This window comes from Falco cherrug, chromosome 1, assembly GCF_023634085.1.
Source record: "Falco cherrug isolate bFalChe1 chromosome 1, bFalChe1.pri, whole genome shotgun sequence".
Lineage (NCBI taxonomy): Eukaryota > Metazoa > Chordata > Aves > Falconiformes > Falconidae > Falco > Falco cherrug.
In genome coordinates this window covers 33,518,980-33,537,091 of record NC_073697.1, presented here as the reverse complement: position 1 = coordinate 33,537,091, position 18,112 = coordinate 33,518,980, and the positions used below count along the sequence as shown (strand labels likewise).

General features: G+C 37.0%; 1 protein-coding gene across 1 annotated transcript in view; it reads right to left on the bottom strand.

Moving 5' to 3' along the window:
• Window positions 1–4,353: 4,353 nt before the first annotated feature.
• ADGRA3 (adhesion G protein-coupled receptor A3) overlaps window positions 4,354–18,112 on the bottom strand; it is a 56,640-nt gene continuing 42,881 nt past the window's right edge. Inside the window, exons 13-19 of the mRNA XM_055712945.1 lie at window positions 17,076–17,289; window positions 16,712–16,920; window positions 11,659–11,783; window positions 10,997–11,120; window positions 9,037–9,182; window positions 6,126–6,221; window positions 4,354–5,935 (exon numbers count right to left, since the gene is read on the bottom strand). Of these exons, the coding sequence (XP_055568920.1) occupies window positions 4,693–5,935; window positions 6,126–6,221; window positions 9,037–9,182; window positions 10,997–11,120; window positions 11,659–11,783; window positions 16,712–16,920; window positions 17,076–17,289 (2,157 nt within the window). The 3' untranslated portion in view covers window positions 4,354–4,692. The remainder of the gene's footprint in view (window positions 5,936–6,125; window positions 6,222–9,036; window positions 9,183–10,996; window positions 11,121–11,658; window positions 11,784–16,711; window positions 16,921–17,075; window positions 17,290–18,112) is intronic.

Below are 18,112 nucleotides of genomic sequence, written 5' to 3'. Positions count from 1 at the left end.
AGACAAAAGTTTGTCATGCTTGTATCTTGCTAACCCAATAGTTCTCAAAAGTTACGTCTTCCAGATAAAACAACATTTACATCTGTTATTCATAGATACCACCACTTCATTTCCTCCTCCATCTCCCCAAATGTCTATATTCACCCAATCCTGCAACCAGAGAAGGCATGTAAACCTAATTTAAACTAAACCCAAACTCCTACAACAACAACTCCTACAAAAACAAGGTCCCCTTGTTTTTAAAAGTAGGTTTAAAAATTCAGTGTGTTTGTTTAAATTAGAAGCCTTCTTCATGCTTTTTATATGCTAATCTTGAACTATAAGGACACCATTACTTCTCACAGATGTGTATGCTATTTATCTCCAGAATCTAGAAACTGTGATAAAAAAAACCCCGAACAAAACTGATCTTTCAGTTTGCTCAGGGATGTGAAAAAGCAGCAACATGATACACGATACATAAGACAAACAGGTTCAGCAAGCAGCACTGTTAACACAGAACTGGTCAACATGGAATAAAGTAAAAATGAAAGAACTTTACAAAAATCAGTTGTTTCTTCCTCCCAACACCTTAAGTATTTATCAACCTACAAAAATTTTAAATAATCAGCATTTAAGGTATTCTGATAACACATTATGTATGAGCAAGTAGTAGAGTTCTTTTCATTCAGTAAAAGGCAAAATACACCTTCATGTCTTAACCACATATTCAAGTAGCGATTGTTTGCATGAGTGAATTTTGCATGCAGATGTTCATTAAAACCAGGAAAACGTCCCTTTTGAAAACTTACCTTTTTGGTTATGAAAGACATTTTGTTCAAAGAAGTCTGTCTAATCCAAAAGTGACTTTTATTTTCTACATTTTTTAATGCATTCCCCAGGATTAGTTAATGGCGCTCTGCCATGATGGCTTTCTGCTACTCTATATATGCTGGTGTCACTTGTCTTACACATCACGAGGGTGTCACAGTTGCTGCAGATACTTCCCTCATCCGTTATAAATGCCTGGTTTAGCTCTTAACTGGATAATTGTCCATCTGGCTGCAAAACTATCATTTCTCACGTATGCCACGTTTCAATCAACTCCTTTTTCTTACTAACACTCTTAACTTCATCCCCACCTCAACCCCTATCCTTGGTTATCACCACCAAAATTCTTTAGCCATAAACCAGGGTGTGCTTATAGCCTTCTTCCTCCAAACCTGTGACGCTTGCTTGTCAAAGTCTGCTTCTGTCACTATTGTAACTGGATAAATATATTGACTTTTATCACAGTGACAACCAGCACTAGCTACTACTGTTTCTAGTCTCTCCCTTTTTGTAGATAAAACAAGATCACTCCACTCCATTATCTACTCTCCTTCATGTATCTGATCAATGATTGTAGTACCTGTTTTCTCATTGTTCCACAATCAGGCAAAAATAAGGGGTTTGTGTAACGTTTTTTCCCACTGGAGTGATTTTGGTGGTTTTTGCATGCAAATTTTTAATTAAAACTCTAAAAATAAGCTTGCTTTACACTGTTAGAAAAGGACATATGAAAGTGTGAAGATATTCTGTTTCCAGTTTCCTCATAAGATACTATACTAAACTCCACTTTTTCAGAGCCTAATAACCTAGCTTCTACCTTTTAGTTGTATAAATCTTTCATTTAAGATTATTCAAGGCAAACACAGGAGATGAGTGTATTCTTCATCTGTCCAGACTGTATCTGAGAATGTCTTAAATTTGTCATCATCTAAACAAAAGCACTTGCTAGATTAAAAGCAAATGTAGCTATGTACATAGCTGTAAGTGAAGTAAGTGTTTACTAGTGTGATGATTTAATATTTTTACATTAACAACCCCTATATGTACCAAAGCTATTTCTAATTTATTAGGTACTTTGAAAAAATAAACTGTTTGCAATCTCATCAAAACTTAAGGTAAGCTATCAAGCTATGCAGAAGTATTACATACAGAATTAATCTTAACGCCATTTTAAGCTTCAAGACTAAACTGATGCTCAATTCCAAACCTGTGCAAAAGCTGTCAAGTACTAAAAGCAAAGGGCATGTGAATTCTAAAGGGTAGCTGATCTTATCCTGAGTCCCTATCATACTTCACTCAGGTAATAAGAAATTTTCTCTGGACTGTTCTGACATTCTCCATACAGATTATATTTTTCTAGATCAATAATTTGAAGAAAACACGAAGTAGGCTTAAATTATTTGTGTTAGTACAATATATGTTACTATTAAAAAAAACCCCAAAACCAACACCCCCCCCACACCCCACAAACAAACCCAGCACAGTAGATATTCCTAATTGAATATAATATAAAAATATCTGTATTTGGGGCTACAAACTATGTATGAAGGAACCCAAACGATTATATTGCTTCTATTGTGTAACACACAAATTCAGCTCAGATATGAGTGCTTCTCTTAGCATGTACCCTTACACTTACCGTCTGCAGTTCAGTCTTCATTCAATCCATCACTCAATCCAGAGAGACAGACCTGCAGCATTTGGAACTGCACAGGATCAAGTTACCGGTTTTCACTTCTAGACCCAAAATGTTTCTGCCACCAAGAGGAACCCCACCACCAGCACCTCCATATAACAAACCACAAACAGGGGTTTTTTGCAATTACAAAGCAGTGAGCTGTCCAAGATGCTTAAATATTTTGTCAAATAGCTTAAAATGCAAGTATTTCGACATTTAGTTTAAATTCTTTTCTTTGGTAATACCTATAAAGCTCCTTTTTTGGAGTGCCTATCCATATGGTGGCTCTAAGGTCAGTTACAAGCTAAAAGCTACTTTTATTGAAGCCAGTAAAATACAGTACTAATCAAAACTGAGTCATATGCTTGTCAAAATGTTGCTTTAAGAATTCTTAAATGGCAACAACTCTCAAGTAGTAAAAACAGAGCCCCAAATCCTAACAACACTGTCCTGCTGGAGAGGTTTGTACAATGCATCCAGGACTAGTTCAGACTATCAAACCAATTAGTTGAGGGCACAGTAAATCTGGCAAGCAATAATCACATTATAAATTACTTAACATTCCGAGTACTTAGAACGTACAGATCTGTACCTGTATTCAAACAGATACACTTAACTAAAACACGCAACACTGACAAGTCTGAATCAGGTAACCAGCTAGCCAAGTATATACAATCCAATTCCATTTGTTGCTTAAAAGTTGAGTTGTGGTATCAGTTATTAGATGATACAGAAGCATTTGTCGCTATTTAGTACACATGGTTTTAGCAAAACAGGCATCAGTACTGGAAGCAGGTAAAGACTCAAGCATTACACCGCAACTACAACCTCTAATTTTTCACAGCAGCAAGATGACACAAAATATGATCTTGTTCACATTGAGGTGTCAGCAATTTAAGTACAGGAAACTATACTTATAACTGACAAACAACCTACTCTATATTTCATTGTACATAAAATATTTTAACCTTGACACTAATTTTTGCAATTATACCGCAATTAAATTTAAATGAGTTTAACTGCAACTTTCATCTTCAAGATTTACATTATTGTAAAAGATTGCACTTTTTAGCTATTTCTACTGCATAAGTTCATGTGTGGTTTTTTTTTTAAATTCAGTAGCTCAGCAACCAAAATGTTTTATTGCTTTTAGTGCTTGGGGTTTTTTTGAGATGCTGTAAAGTATTAGAGAAAATTATTCTGCAAATTGTCACATACATATCAGTAAAAGTGCACTTGCAATTCAAAACACTCTCTCAAGAGTCAGCTTGTACAGTGACACAACCTGAAGACCCCAATTTTGCATACTGATCATACTCCTAGCAGATTATCCCATTACCACCTATCAAAACACCTGTGCCATTACTCCTCCACACTATTACAACTGAATGAGTTTTCACTGGTATGTACTGATGACCTTTGCAAATTAGCACCTCTTGTCTGTGAGCATTCTTAACCTTCTCAATCACAAATGATTAAAACAAATTTAAAAAAAAAATATATTGCAGTCATGAGGGCAATGAAGAGTATTATCCACAACCTACCAAGTAAACTAAAACTCTGTGCAAGTGCATTAAAATAAACCATCTAAAAACATAACTTATGCAGCAAGTACAAGACGACGATTTTTGAGTAAGCAAGTTGCCTGCATACTAAAAATCTCTTTAAAATGTAGCTTCTTCATTTCAAGCAAATTCTAGGCTTTATGCAACTAATTGAGCTATTTGCATTGTCTGTTTCAGGCACCAAATATTTTCTTTTGTAACTGAAACTCCTCTAAGTTTCAGATACTGAAATAGTAAGATCAAGATGACATTCAGTGCAGTAATCTTTAAAAAACCCAACAAGTAAGTGCAACATTGGGCTGCTGGGGAAAATACTATTTATTATACATTTAAATACAAATTTGAAATGTGTTGTGGACACATCGGCAGGGTTACAGGTAAAAAATAGCAATGTACAAAGTTGTGTTTTGCATCTCTCAAGACTGACGCTTCAAAAAAAATATTCACAAGATACCAAGAGTTCATGTTTGTAAGAACAGAAAACACAATAATGCATACAATCTTTTGCTTGGCAGATTATCTTTGTTCCCTCCCTGCATAAAGTACCTAGTGTTTGTAAACAGTCTTTAGACGCGTTAACAGCTTGAAGGAATGTGTAATCACAGTTCATACGGATTCGTGCGGCAATGAATTATAGTGCTACACAGTAGTTTCGTGTTTCCATAACCCAGTTCTGATATTGCCAGTACTGTCTGCGGTGAGCAGGGGTCCATCCTGTCCACTGCTTTTAAGTGGTCCATTCTGAATGGCTAAATTTAAGCCATAAGATTTTTGCTGGTTTTCAAGTTCAACTGCTATTGGTTTCCTTAGAAGATCTTTTTTGTTGTTGGTACCTACTGTTTTTTCAGTATTTCTGCTACTTTTTGGAAGCGTACTGCAAGCGTCGCTGCTATCTTGCTGGGACTGGTTATACTGCCGTTCTCTATATGCCAAATAGGCTCTTCGGCTCCTCGAATGCCCTTCGCTGTTGCTTTGTCGACTTTTAGGTAAGCCGTTCTGCACGCTCCCTTCCACACTTGTGGGAACATCATAGGCATATTCCCTCAATACCGCAAGTCTGCTAGCACGATGTCCCTTGCTTCTGTTCTTATGATGCCGACTTGGGTGTCCGTTTGTCCGGAACTGTACCTCTAAGGGAGCTACGTGCATTTTGATATCATTATCCACCGAATGTTCAGTGAGACTGTTATCAAGCTGAGGACCTGTGTTCAATGGCAGAGAAGCAGGGTGGCACCGAGCCGCTGCAGCTTGCAAGTTAGTTAGTTTACAGCCCTGAGAGGAATTTTTTAGACTTGATGCACTTTTATTTGTGCACGAAGATTCTGCACTACTGTTGGTGCACTTAGGGGCCTCTCCATTGGTTCCACTGGAACTGGAAGGCTGCACATTTACTTGCACTGAATATGTGCTCCTTCCAGGGCAGCAAGTCGTTATCCAAGCATGCCTGACATCTTCCCTGTTAATGCAATGGTGCACCATAAGAAAGGCACTGAGGCTTAAACATGTTACCCCAAAAAAACAGCTGAAGATCAGATCCATGGGGTAATACAGGGAAACTGACAAAGCTCCAAAGATCCACAGAGCAACATACAAAAGCAAAGTGAGGCCCACTCCCAGCAGCTGTGCCTGGAAACTGTGCTCATTCTCCAGAGCAGATGTGGAAACTAGTGACACAGATAATGAATCCTGATGAGCCAGTTCTCCATGTTCATTGGTGGCCAGACGCTGCTGTTCCTCAACGGGTTCCTTAAGTTCATATTTACGTTCAGGGTGACGTTTTAGTTGTATGAATATGCTGAGAAAATACATACAGTTTACAAAAATTATAAAGCTAGCTGGTCCATAAAACGCTCCTAAGCTAGGTTCCCAAGTCATCCAGCAACTAGAAAAGAAACAAACCAAAGAAAATTATTGTCTTCTCACTGGTCATTTATGCTTTATCAGTTCATAGCTGTACTTTTAAATGATCTTGGCTGTGTTACATTTTCCAGAAGAATCTGAATTGCAACAAGTACTTAGAAAAGCAAACATGTGAAATCTTACGACAGAGCTCTTGGCTATACGGTACTTACTAAGGAGCATTAGGTCTGCTGCCGTAATTTCGGATGTTTGCTGCTGCTGTTATTCCACAAACTATGACGGGGATCCCTCCACCAATAAGGTAGAACCTAAAAAGTAAAGCCAGTATATCAGTGGCTGCTTAATGGCAATGGTTTTATTCAGTTACCATGAAGGAAATGAGAGCTTTTCAGGATTCTGGAAATATGTAAGTTCTTGAACAAAATAAATAGGGTGAATCGGTTTTGGGCTTCGGCAATATATATTTTTTCTAAGTCTAATTCTGCCTCACTACAGATTTTTTTTCCTCCTGTTGCAAAGCATCTCTCTCCCAGCTGCTCACCTCCCTTGCAGGCACTGAGCAAAGGTACACATGGTTAAAAGGAAGGAGCAAAAGCTGATAGTCAGAAGCTGTAAACTGTTGCAAGAGAATACAGAAATTTAGAAGGAAAATAGTAAGTGGTATGTTTCTTTTTCCAGAGGTTAACTTGTCTAATATTATGACCATTCAGAAGATCAGCTATAAGAACTCTTTTTACTTGGTTTTTTTTGGGTTGAGGGATTTTGAGGGGTGGTGTTGCTGGTGTTTTCATTATTTTTAATGGACTCTCTAATCTCATAGTATACACCTCCCATTTCCTGTGGTGGTGGTAATGAAAACTGTATGCCTTCACCAGGATGGGGGTATATGTTGTTGGAGTCTCTAGCTTTTCATTCCAGTTTCTATGAATTCATACTGAATTCTTTAACGGCAGATCAATAATTACTGAAAATCATTCCAGTTAATGGCACTCTGTCCTGCATCTTATGCTAATCCAGTCCAAATTCAAATCAGAACAGTCAGTGAAAACTGCTACTGTGACATATGGACAGGTAGTTTGTTTTGTCAACAGGAGACACCTATTCTGATGATCCTGGATCTGTCCACTGCATTTCAGATTATACACCTGCAGTTACTGCCGTCTCACTTGAGACACAAAACAATTCTTTCTTGGAAGTCTAGGTACACTAATTGCTGAATCCCACAAAGATAATTCTGTTATTGGTTTATTCCGTATCTTGATGAAGCAATCAGGAACTGGCCAGATGAAACAGATTTTTGTGGTAGATTTTACTCTACTTAATTTCACTACAAATCACTGCCTCAAAGATGCACCGCTACTCAAAGCAAACAGATAGGTGGAGCTGGTTCTATACCCAGTAAATTGTGGGAGAGTGAAACAATATGGATTGTTTGCAGACATAGTTCAGTTTGCTGTATTGAAGGAACACGTTTACAACTGGCCTTGAATCATACCAAGATATGAAGTATCAACACCAAAAAAAAAAAAAAAAAAGGAGAAAAGTGCACACATGTATTTCTGTAAGTCTTCAGCAATTCCTAAGAGTCCAAATTACAAACCAAAACTGTCATACTACAAGGAGCTGTATGAACACAATAGTAAATAAAACACATATACAAAGCATGCTAGAGGAAATGCAGTAATACTGAGATTTTGGGGGCAAGTGTTGTATGAGCTAAAAATTGTCCTTAAGTTAGATCAAATAGAGAAACAAACGTAATGACATGAGTAAACAAGAGGTGTTACAATAATAACAGGAAAAAAAAAAGTAAATGTGTTTTTAAGTAGAACATTCACTCAGTATTTGTATTATAAAAACCAAATCCTTCTATGGCTGTTCCCATGCAAAACCACCACAAATCTATCTGACTGAGGAAATCCCTGATCTGCAAGTTGGAATTGAGAAAATCTGAAAAATATGAAGCATGTTTGGTCTGTTCTGAACTTGTCTCCAGAGTTACTGCCAGTGCCCAGGTGAGGTGTCCAGATCTGAAGTGGTATGTACATATTTATGTCTATGCAGAGCTGAGCCTGTGAGACTGGTAATTTTACTGTAACATTTTCCAAAGCAAGAACTCCATGACGAATAATACGGGATGGGAAAAAAAAATAATAAATCACAAGAGATGTTAAAAAAGGCTACTCAGTACCCTGCTGGAAGGCACACAGTTGGTGATGGGCATGAGATAATATGCTACAGTGAGCACAAGAGATTTACATTTTCTTAAAAGGAAAATAATAAAAGCTAAGGAAAGCAAAGACAGCACTTAAGTGGTATAAATATTAACCTTCTAACTTATCAATTAAATATTTCTATATGCTTTTATATAGTACTGCAAATTGTAGTTGATACTCAGAAAAGCGTTTCTAATTTTCTGCACTCCCTGTACTTTAAAATCAAGCTTTTTAAGTATTTGCCGATAACTAATCAAAGTTAATCAACTTCTGCCACCTTGTGGAGAATTTCAGCTTAGCAGTTTTTAATTCCTATCCAGAGGCTCAGTAAGATACAGGAGCAGAGTATGTTAACGTTTTCTGTTAGAAATACTTCACATAAGATGAATTTCACAGCAAATTAGTTTGTCCTATTTCAGTGATTTCAGAAATAAAATTTATGAGAGGAATGCTTCACAAAGAACACTGTTTTCACTTGATAATGAGTGACACCTGTTTTTCAAATTATTTGTAAGCAATCTTTGGAAAACCTATTAAAATTTGCTTAAATTGCAGTGTTTGCTAGTTGTGTGGTAACACAGTTACCCACATTCTTTCTTCTATGATATTTAATGGGGAGTGTTGTGTTGCTATCCAAAGTCCTAATCGAAGCTCTAGCGGTGATGCTGAAACACTACCAATTTCTTAATTTACAAATCAGAAACAGAGCACTGCAAGAGTAACATGCTAAGACCAATCATCCTTCACCTCATCCTCCTGAACATAACGCTGAGGAACAGAAAAATCTGGAATGGACCTTACAGACCTGGAAAGAAAAAACCAGCGGTGACCTGTTAATATTTTCTAGTCAGAATATAGGCATAGCAGCCTGGGAAATAATGAGTTGTGCAAAAACAAACACGCTCACCTCAGCATTGGTCTGGGTGGAGGAGGTGGCTCATCAGGATCCTGGCATCTTTTTGCTTTTTTGGTTACTTGCTTGTAAATATTACGAGATGTCACTCCCAGCCACAGTACTGTCGCAAGAGTGGAATAATGGAGAATTATCCCAACCTTAAAAAACAAAACAAAAAAAAAAAAGAACCCCCAAACATTTCCTTTCTACCAAGTTAAAGATTTATCATTTAACATGCAACTCATATAAAGCCTGAATTTTCAAAAGCTCAGTTCAAGACAAGAGAAAACCTTATTTTAGTATGACTGTCCTTAAATACCAAGTCTTGTGGATTTCAAAAAAGTAAAACAGGTTAATGCACACCCGTCTTCATATTGTCCGAATCTAGAAAGGCTACCTAGCTGCAGTTGCCTCTAGTGGAAGGAAAACTTTAACACGGGAAGAACTCTGCTGGCCAGCATTTTTAAGATTACACATCAATCATACACTTCAGGAAACTGCATATTACAAAACACTTAAAAGTGTCTTGTTGTTACGGTTATTATTTAAATTGAGACACGTAAGGGAACAGCAAGCTACAGATATTATGGTAACTATGTAGCAGGTGGCAAAATACAGACACCTAATGCTCATCAGCAACTTTAACATAATGCACGCATACACACACACACACACACACAAAAGTGTTACACTTCAGCTATTTAACCTGCCCGAGCATTAACGCAAAGTCAGCCTCACCGACTGACTGGGCACTACTGTTAAGAAAATGGTTGTCTGTCGGACCCTTTTGCATCTGCATTATTTTATAAACTGAACATTGTTTTCTTAAAAGAAGTTCCAGGAATTCCCAAGTCCCTGGGATTTTGTCAAGGAAAGACACAATCTGGTTGTCCTGCATTTCCTTCCTTAGAAGCCAACACTGAGACAAAGTGATTGCAAGAAGATTTCATACATCCCTTAAATGACAGCACAAATGCATGGAAGAGGTGACACTAGTTTCTGTTAAGATAAATGGAGGTGATTTTTTTGCAAGATTCAATTACCAGTAGAAGTACAACCCTTAAATAACCTATCCATATCATACAATTTCTCTTAGAGGATTACTGTGTCCAAGAAGGCAAGACCACCTACAGTTTGTCAAACTATTTCCTCATCTCCATATATATGTGTGTGTGTACACGCATACGCATGCACACAGACTAGCATTCTCTTTGTATCTGTAGGAGAAAAATCAGGGACATACTCCATTGCAACAGTTTGAACTGTCAACCTAATACCTCCTGTAAATTCAAACAAAAAGAACCATGGAATATTGTGGTGAGGGATTAGATTTTCTGAATCACTGGATGGAAAAAAGAAAACATGAGAAAACTTCACTGATATCATTCCAAAGCAGCAACTGTTATTATACTGAAATACTGCAACTGAATTATAAATGGCCAAATCTTAGAAAAATAAGTAATTATAAAAGAAGAGTTTCAATTAAGCTAGTGATGTTTGTTTAGAGAAAGCACGGATCTTTCACTTGAAACACTTCTCTTTACCTCCCTTAATGTTATACTGAGGAAATGGAAATTAATATTTTAGTATCTGTGGAAATCAGGTTTTCACATGGTCTGTAAAGGCCACATACAGCCCTATAAAATAATTGCAAATAATTCTCAAAAACGTAACTAACAGGTAAATTTTTTTTTTTTTTTTTGCAACAGTATATATTGGGAAAAAATATTTCAGAAGCACAATAGAAAACCTTTCCACTTTTAAAGTTACAAACTAGTTTTATCTTCATGGCTGGATTAAAACACAGAACTCAAAAGGCTGATATTTATTTATTTTTTTCTAAATTTTACATTCTGACGAAAACGCCTGTGCCAGTACTGCTGTTCTGGAGGAGACAAGGAGTGGCATATACATATATAAGAGTATGAAGCTGGTAACTAATTTTTTCAGGTGTTTTTGCATGTTTACTTACTGCTTGGCAAATGCTGGCATTCCTGGTCTGAGTTATGCCTCCAATAAACATCACACATGTCAGGAAAATATGAAAGCTCAGGTTAACTAGCATATGCCAGCTTTTTACACTGATCCTGATCATACTGTTAAAAGAAACAAATCAGACAACATAAGACACAGCTACATTATTGCCTTTCAATAGCAATAATTGTAACTAGCAAGAGACACTTGTTATAAATGATACATAGTTACTGCTAATGATTGACTAAAATGTACTTTTAAATCAAATACAGTCTCTGGTCTTCCTCACAAGAAATTAACACACCCTTCTATTACCTAGCTTTATACAACAACTTGGGGCCTGATTAAAAAAATTTAGGTTTCCAGGTTTCATATCAACAGAAATGTAAAAGGCTGAACCAATTGTGAAATTCTACCACCATTCCTGAGGGTCTCTTCCATCACGAAGCAGAAGTGAAGAATTAAAGACATACATGGTTATGAGAGCTAAACTGTCATACCCAAAAACATGAAAAAAGCTACTTGCTTAACTGTCAATTTGCATCAAAATTTTTTATAGGAAAAAAACCCAAATCCAGATGATTATATCGTGTTCCTATGAAAAAGTAGTCCTAAGCACTATGAAGCTAATTTTTTTAGTCTAGTGATATTGATTCATACCTGTGATGGTATACATAACTGACGATGATCATCAACAGGCACATTAGCAAAACCATGGCAGTGGCATAAATTACAGGATGCAAAAGATCAGCTGGTTGTGTATATAATTCAGCTCCTGTCAAGTCCTGACAACAAAAACAAAATCAGAATTAGTTCACCTTATCTCTTCATTTTGTGAGGGCAGGGGAAGAGCAGAGGAAACACAAACTAAATAGTAACAGAAACCTTCTAGATGAAATGTTGTCCCATGCCCCAAACATGACCCTCCAATTATTTATTATTTGATGTTCCTGGCTTTCTTCCACAATTACCTGCTATTCTGGCTGGCCTTTATAAATGCAGTCACCCATCTTACAGAACACTTAAACTTCATATATGCTTGAAGATACAAAGAATTTAGCAGCTTCTAGACACACACCATTTTCTTCTTAAAATATTTGTATGAATAGCATGTAGGGAAAAAAAATGTGTTTCAGTTATGATTATTATCTTCTGCAACAACCCAAAGAACATTACAGAAAGTGCCCTCAGCAAGACTGCAGATGATGCTATAGACTGGGAGACTGATCATTAGATTGGAAGATATTCAGAGGTATGTTGGTGACCCAGAGAAACGGGCTGATAAAACATCACAGAATTTAGCATTGGAAAATGTTAAGAGGTCTGCATCTGGGATGGAACAACCCCATAAATGCAAAAATATGTGCTGGGCATTGGACTGATTAGAAAGCAATCAATGAACCACTCGAGGGTACTGGTAGACAAAAGCTGACCACAAGTCAGCAATGTAGCCTACAACCCAAGGCCACACTCCGCTCTACTAGCAAAAGCACAGCAAGCAGGTGAATTGATTATTCCCTTCTGTTCAGCACTGTGAGACCACCTCTGCAGAACTGCCTTCAATTTGAGGTTCCCCGCACAAGAAAGGCACTGACATACTGGACGGAGCAAGTCTAACACATCACTGGGGAGGATTAGCAGGCTGAAGCACACAATGCCTAAGGCTTGAAAAAGCTGGGTTTGTGCGACTTTAAGGAAAGGAAGATGGGAGAAATCTCATTATGATACTGAACGATCTACTGGGATGGTATAAAAAAGATTGAGTCAAACCCTTCTTGGAGCTGAACCATGAAATGATGAGAGGCAATGGACATTATCATCAACATGGAAAATTCCAAATGAGATACAGGAAAAAAAGAATTCTGATTAAAAGTGGTCACGTACTGCCTAGAGAGACTGTAATCTCTGTCCTTGGAGATACTCAAAGCTTGACTGAACATGACCTGTAGCAGTATGATCAGACTTTGAAGGTGACCAAATTTTAAGTAGGTAATTGTACCAAATGACACTTGATTGTCCCTACCAGACTGCTTTTCTATGATTAGTGTTTGACCAGAACAGCTAGTTGATAACTCAAACACAATTCAACAGCTCTTTAGCATCATTAAAGTTTTCTGAATGCACCCGCCAAAATCTCGCAGAAGGAATAAGCATCAAATGGAACCTTGGACTGTTAAAGCATGGCAGTATCTCAAATAACACCAAAGGAGTGACATTTTCATTTACTAACAAGAATAGCAAGAAGAAATTATTCTATTTGGATGCAGTTACAATTTACAAGAGGTCCATTACCCTAACAGCAATGAAAAAGAAACCAAATAAAACCCCAAACCTTCAGTCCCTTCCAACACAAAATAAAACAAATTTGCTTAACTAAGACTTAAAAGTAATTTTTCAAAACAGACAGGAAACACAAACTTCCCTCACCTATAACTTTGAGTGAGTCACTCTTAAACCTCTAGAGTTGGCCAAGTTCAAAAATGTGCTGGGCGAGATGAGAACAAATTCACAAAGAACAGTAGACCATTAGGAGGAAGGTTCCGTTTCTTTTGAGGAAAATCGGTGATAGGCAATCTGTTTAAGGTTAAAGACCGATAAGCTGATTTCATGGACAGGAGAAGAGTTCTTGAATTGAGACTTACAATTAAATTACAGTCAGAAGTCTCTTCACCACTCCTTCAATTGTTCTTTCATCAGAATATGAATTTGTTATTCCTCACTAACTCACCAACCTCATTTCCAACTAATTTAATCAGATTGTCAGTTTGTTTTTGTATTTGGTTTTCTTTGGCACCTGGAAAAACACTTTGGGAAAGATCATAAATATTATGCCTCAGGCAGCCAGTGTCATCCGATTTCAACACTCTATTTCAACCCGTGGCCTGGTTGATATCCAGCTGGAGATCCCTAGGAACTTACTGCTGTTACAGGCATAAGCAAATGTATTGTCACACAAAGGCGGTGAGCATCTGAGAACAGAAACTACAGGAGAATTCCATTTGCTGCTTCCAGATTGGTGACAGGTAACAAGAGGTCACGTGCATATTGGTGTGAACTTCAAGAACAAGGCCTACAGAATCACAAGATCCCTGAAGTGTTCAAGGCCCGGTGGCCAGGGTGGATGGTGCTTTGAGCAACCTGGTCTAGGGGAACGTGGCCCTGCCCATGGCAGGGCAGTTGGCACTAGATGATTATTTTAGGTCCCTTCCAACCCAAACCATTCTATGGCTCTGTAAGATTATTGTAGATCTTCTAAAACATCTGAGAAAACTCAATATGCCTAGCGTACCTAGCAAAGACATTGACCCCACTGAGTCAATGGCATTCTTGCTGACTGCACTGACATTTTTAAATCAGACCTCCTAAAAGGAGCAAAGGGAGCTAATAATGTTCTGAACTAAACCGATACTAAGTAGTAATGTAGTAAAAAGGAATGACAGCAAAACAGTAGGGATGACATTAAGAACAACATCGTTGCGTTTGCAGGCGACTAGCTGAGCTGTTTCTTCTCAACTATCATTGCTGGGTTTTTTTTCCTCTGATGCAGGCCTCTAACACCACAATTTCAGCTGAGCCTCCTGGTTATCTCTTCTACTATTAAATTGGTTAAAATAATTTCCAAATAAACACAAAATTTTGTATCTGTATCTTCCTAAATCACTAGATTAGAAAACTAGGCACTCAGTTATGGGTTTCCTCATCAGAGAAGACTTTACATTATATTCTGAAACATATGAAGATGGGTCACTACATAACCTGCTTTCTTCTAAACACATATGTACTAAAGTAAAGTAGACTAAGAAAGAGTGACATAACTCTGGTTAAGTCATTCTCCACCCAGCCAAAATGATGGAATATTGCATTCACGTTCTTCCTGCCCCTGCTGTTCATATATTTGATGTTAGTGACAACTGTTGAATTAAAAGACAAACTTCTAAAACTGAACCCAAAAGAATTTCCTAAGAGCCTGGGACCAGAACGCAGACTTTCACAACGCTATGAAAGCTGATAAATGAACTAGGCTGTTATGGCTTTTTTAGTTAATATATGGATAGGCTTTATGAAAACATTTTTTAGCAGCCACTTAAGACATCCAGAGCTTTTGTAGTGTATTAACTGTGTGCAAGGAACACCTATCAGATGAACATTACTCTGTCCCTCTCAACCTACCCCCTCCTCTCCAGTCTAACATTTTGGGAAGTAGCTAAATATTTAAGGAATACTAATTTTGAGCAGGCATATAACGAGAGCCACTGGCAGAAAAGAAAGCAAGCTGCTCCTTCCTCCAGCTTTTTTGATTTCTGATTGTTAACAGTTCTCTATATAACTCACAATAAGATACTGATATAATCTGACCATGTATTAATTTAGAAATAGTCATTTACCACAGGAGATTGAATATGCTTTTCATTTTTCTTCCTCCAGATGGCAGAAATGTGACCAATTTAAACCATCATCTCTCTTTACATGCATACTACACATACAAATGAAGTTTAATTCCGTTTTAAAGAATGCTGTTATGTTTTAGGAAAGGATTGTATATTTTAAAAATATCAAAGAAGGGAACCACGATTGTTAAAGTTTGGAGTCATTTAAAAACCAGTACCTTCAGAGGCACGATGAAAAGTTCCTCTTTTAGAGCTCTTCAACAGCTTGGCAACTCTACTATTTAGTTATCTTACGTAGTTGTATTAACTATTTAGTTATCTTAAAAGGAAGATTTTTGAAAATTTGAGTCACAAACCAAAACCAGCAAAGTCTCAAGCACTGATCGTCATAAAAGAATCCTCTTTCTTCCATGTACGATTACATAATATTAATTTAATTCCACACAGATCACATTTACCACAATAAAACCCATACCAAATTTACACATAACAGTATTTCCTAAACCTCTTACTACTTCAGCTTCCTACTAGCCTACCATTTTTACACATCACATTTTATCATTTAGCATCTGTGGTGATGACTGACAAGCAGGGTAGCAGTCACCATCTGCAAAAGGGGAAACTTCCCAAGCCAAATTCTGAAATGAAGAGCTCTGAGAACAGACCAAGAAGAAATCTAACTTCGTAACTGAAGAGCACTACAAGAAAGTGTCTTGCTCCCTCCTTTAACTGTCACATTTTAGAAGTGGTTAACCATTTAATTGACATCAATATGCTAACACTAGAGTTCAGATACCATTTTTTAAGCAATATTTCAAGCAACATTTTAAGGATGTTTTGGAGAGTAATTAAGTGGGGGTTTGGGGTTTGGTTTTTTGGGGTTTTTTTTCCTTTTTCAGTCCATGTATTCTGGTCACAGATCTATGTACTCGTGAATGAATAGCTAACTTGCAGTGAAATTGCCATCTCTGGTTATGGATCACAGGAAAAAAAACACACCACAACCTGGGCAAACACTTCTGTCAACAGAAAGAACTAACAAACATAGTCTAACAAGAGAAGATGGACTTTTTTGACTGTTACCTTTCTTTATTTAAAACTGTCATTATTAGACTGAAGTTCACAAAAGCTCATTTGGTTAAGCAGTTCATTAAAATGGCTTCCTATAATATAGTACTTTTCATGTGAAAATTCTTTTGCATGTAGTACATTCAGCGATTAACTCTACTCAAATCTCATCTTACATCAACATCTGTATCAACACAAGCAAAAACTGAGGATTTGTTTCTTATGTCTAGTGAGACATGTAATTTTAAGTGTCATACCATTAAAACGGCATAGTTGCTGAGGGAGTAGCACTGAATGGTAGTAATATTTTCATCGGACAGAAGAATGCGACAACCATCAGATTTCCATCCCCCTTGTCCGTTAAGTAGATCAAAGTCCCACTGAGCTGCAACAGCATCTGCTCCATGCGCAATGCGCCGCAGTGTCACATTTATGGGAACATGGTGACTGGCTAGGTTTAAACCATCTGTTACAAAAGAAATATATTTGCACATAAATTTCTCAACAAGTAAGAGATTAGATGCTAAAAATTGTTTATGAGATATGCACTAGTCAAAACAAAGGAGTAAAAAATGTTTCTAATTTATAAAGATAATAGGAAAGCAGTAATAAAAAACAAACCTATCTTGGTAAGAATAACTGGTGTTACAACTGTACGACGTTTCCCATCGTCAGCCAGATTTGTTGAATTTCCTGTTGCTGGAAAAAGCTTTCCATTGCGAAATGCAATAAGTTGAAGCTTGTAGACAGACTCATCAGCTGGTCTGATTTCTCTTTTTTGCTTTTGGGTGAAAAGGGAAGCTGGCAACTGGATAGAAGCCTCTACAATTGTGTTCTAGAAATAAACAGATTTTTAAACTGAAAATGAAATTCTTTATAGAGATTAAATTAGCAACTCCTCCAAGTGAACAGTGTTAAGAGATGAACGTGTTTAACAGACTATGTATTCTGGCAAATCCAGTGTTTCCAAGTAATCCATGATAAAATAGTTGAATCAGGTTATTAAAGTCTTAACACATTTTTAAAAAGAAAAAAAAAGTTATGATTGTGTAGTTACCTTATTTGTTACAGAAAGTAAAGCTGAAGTTGATATCAGTAAAGCATTAGAAGAGTTTTCCAGATTAGACTGTTGGCATTAGAAGCAGCAAACCCAGACAAGCAGACAAACAGAAGTGCTGTAGTTGTACATTAGTACCATTCAAAATGAAATGCTGTATACAAACAGGTTTTAGTAACTTGCATATCAATTACACTTGGGTAGGGAAGCATGCATGTAATTTCATAGAATTAGATAAATATGATTTCAAACATACACCCTGCAGTGACATTCAAGCAAATTAAGTGATAAAAGTAAACTGGTATGTTGGGGAATGTAACTGAAAAAATACTTTTACAGAATATGCAGAAGTGTTTCCGCTCTATACACATCCACATATATATGTGTGTATGCACACATACAGAAATAAAATCAACCTTTCAGGTCTCTTTTCTACTTCATGCTTAATTACAGTATCATTCTGAGCAGATTTTCAGATATTTCAGGTATTTAAGGAGACTGGTAATATCTCATTTAATTTGTAATGAAGGTGAAAATACAGCAAAATAAAGCCAAATCTTATTATGAACCAGGAAGCATTTCCACTTCCACACTTAGGAAA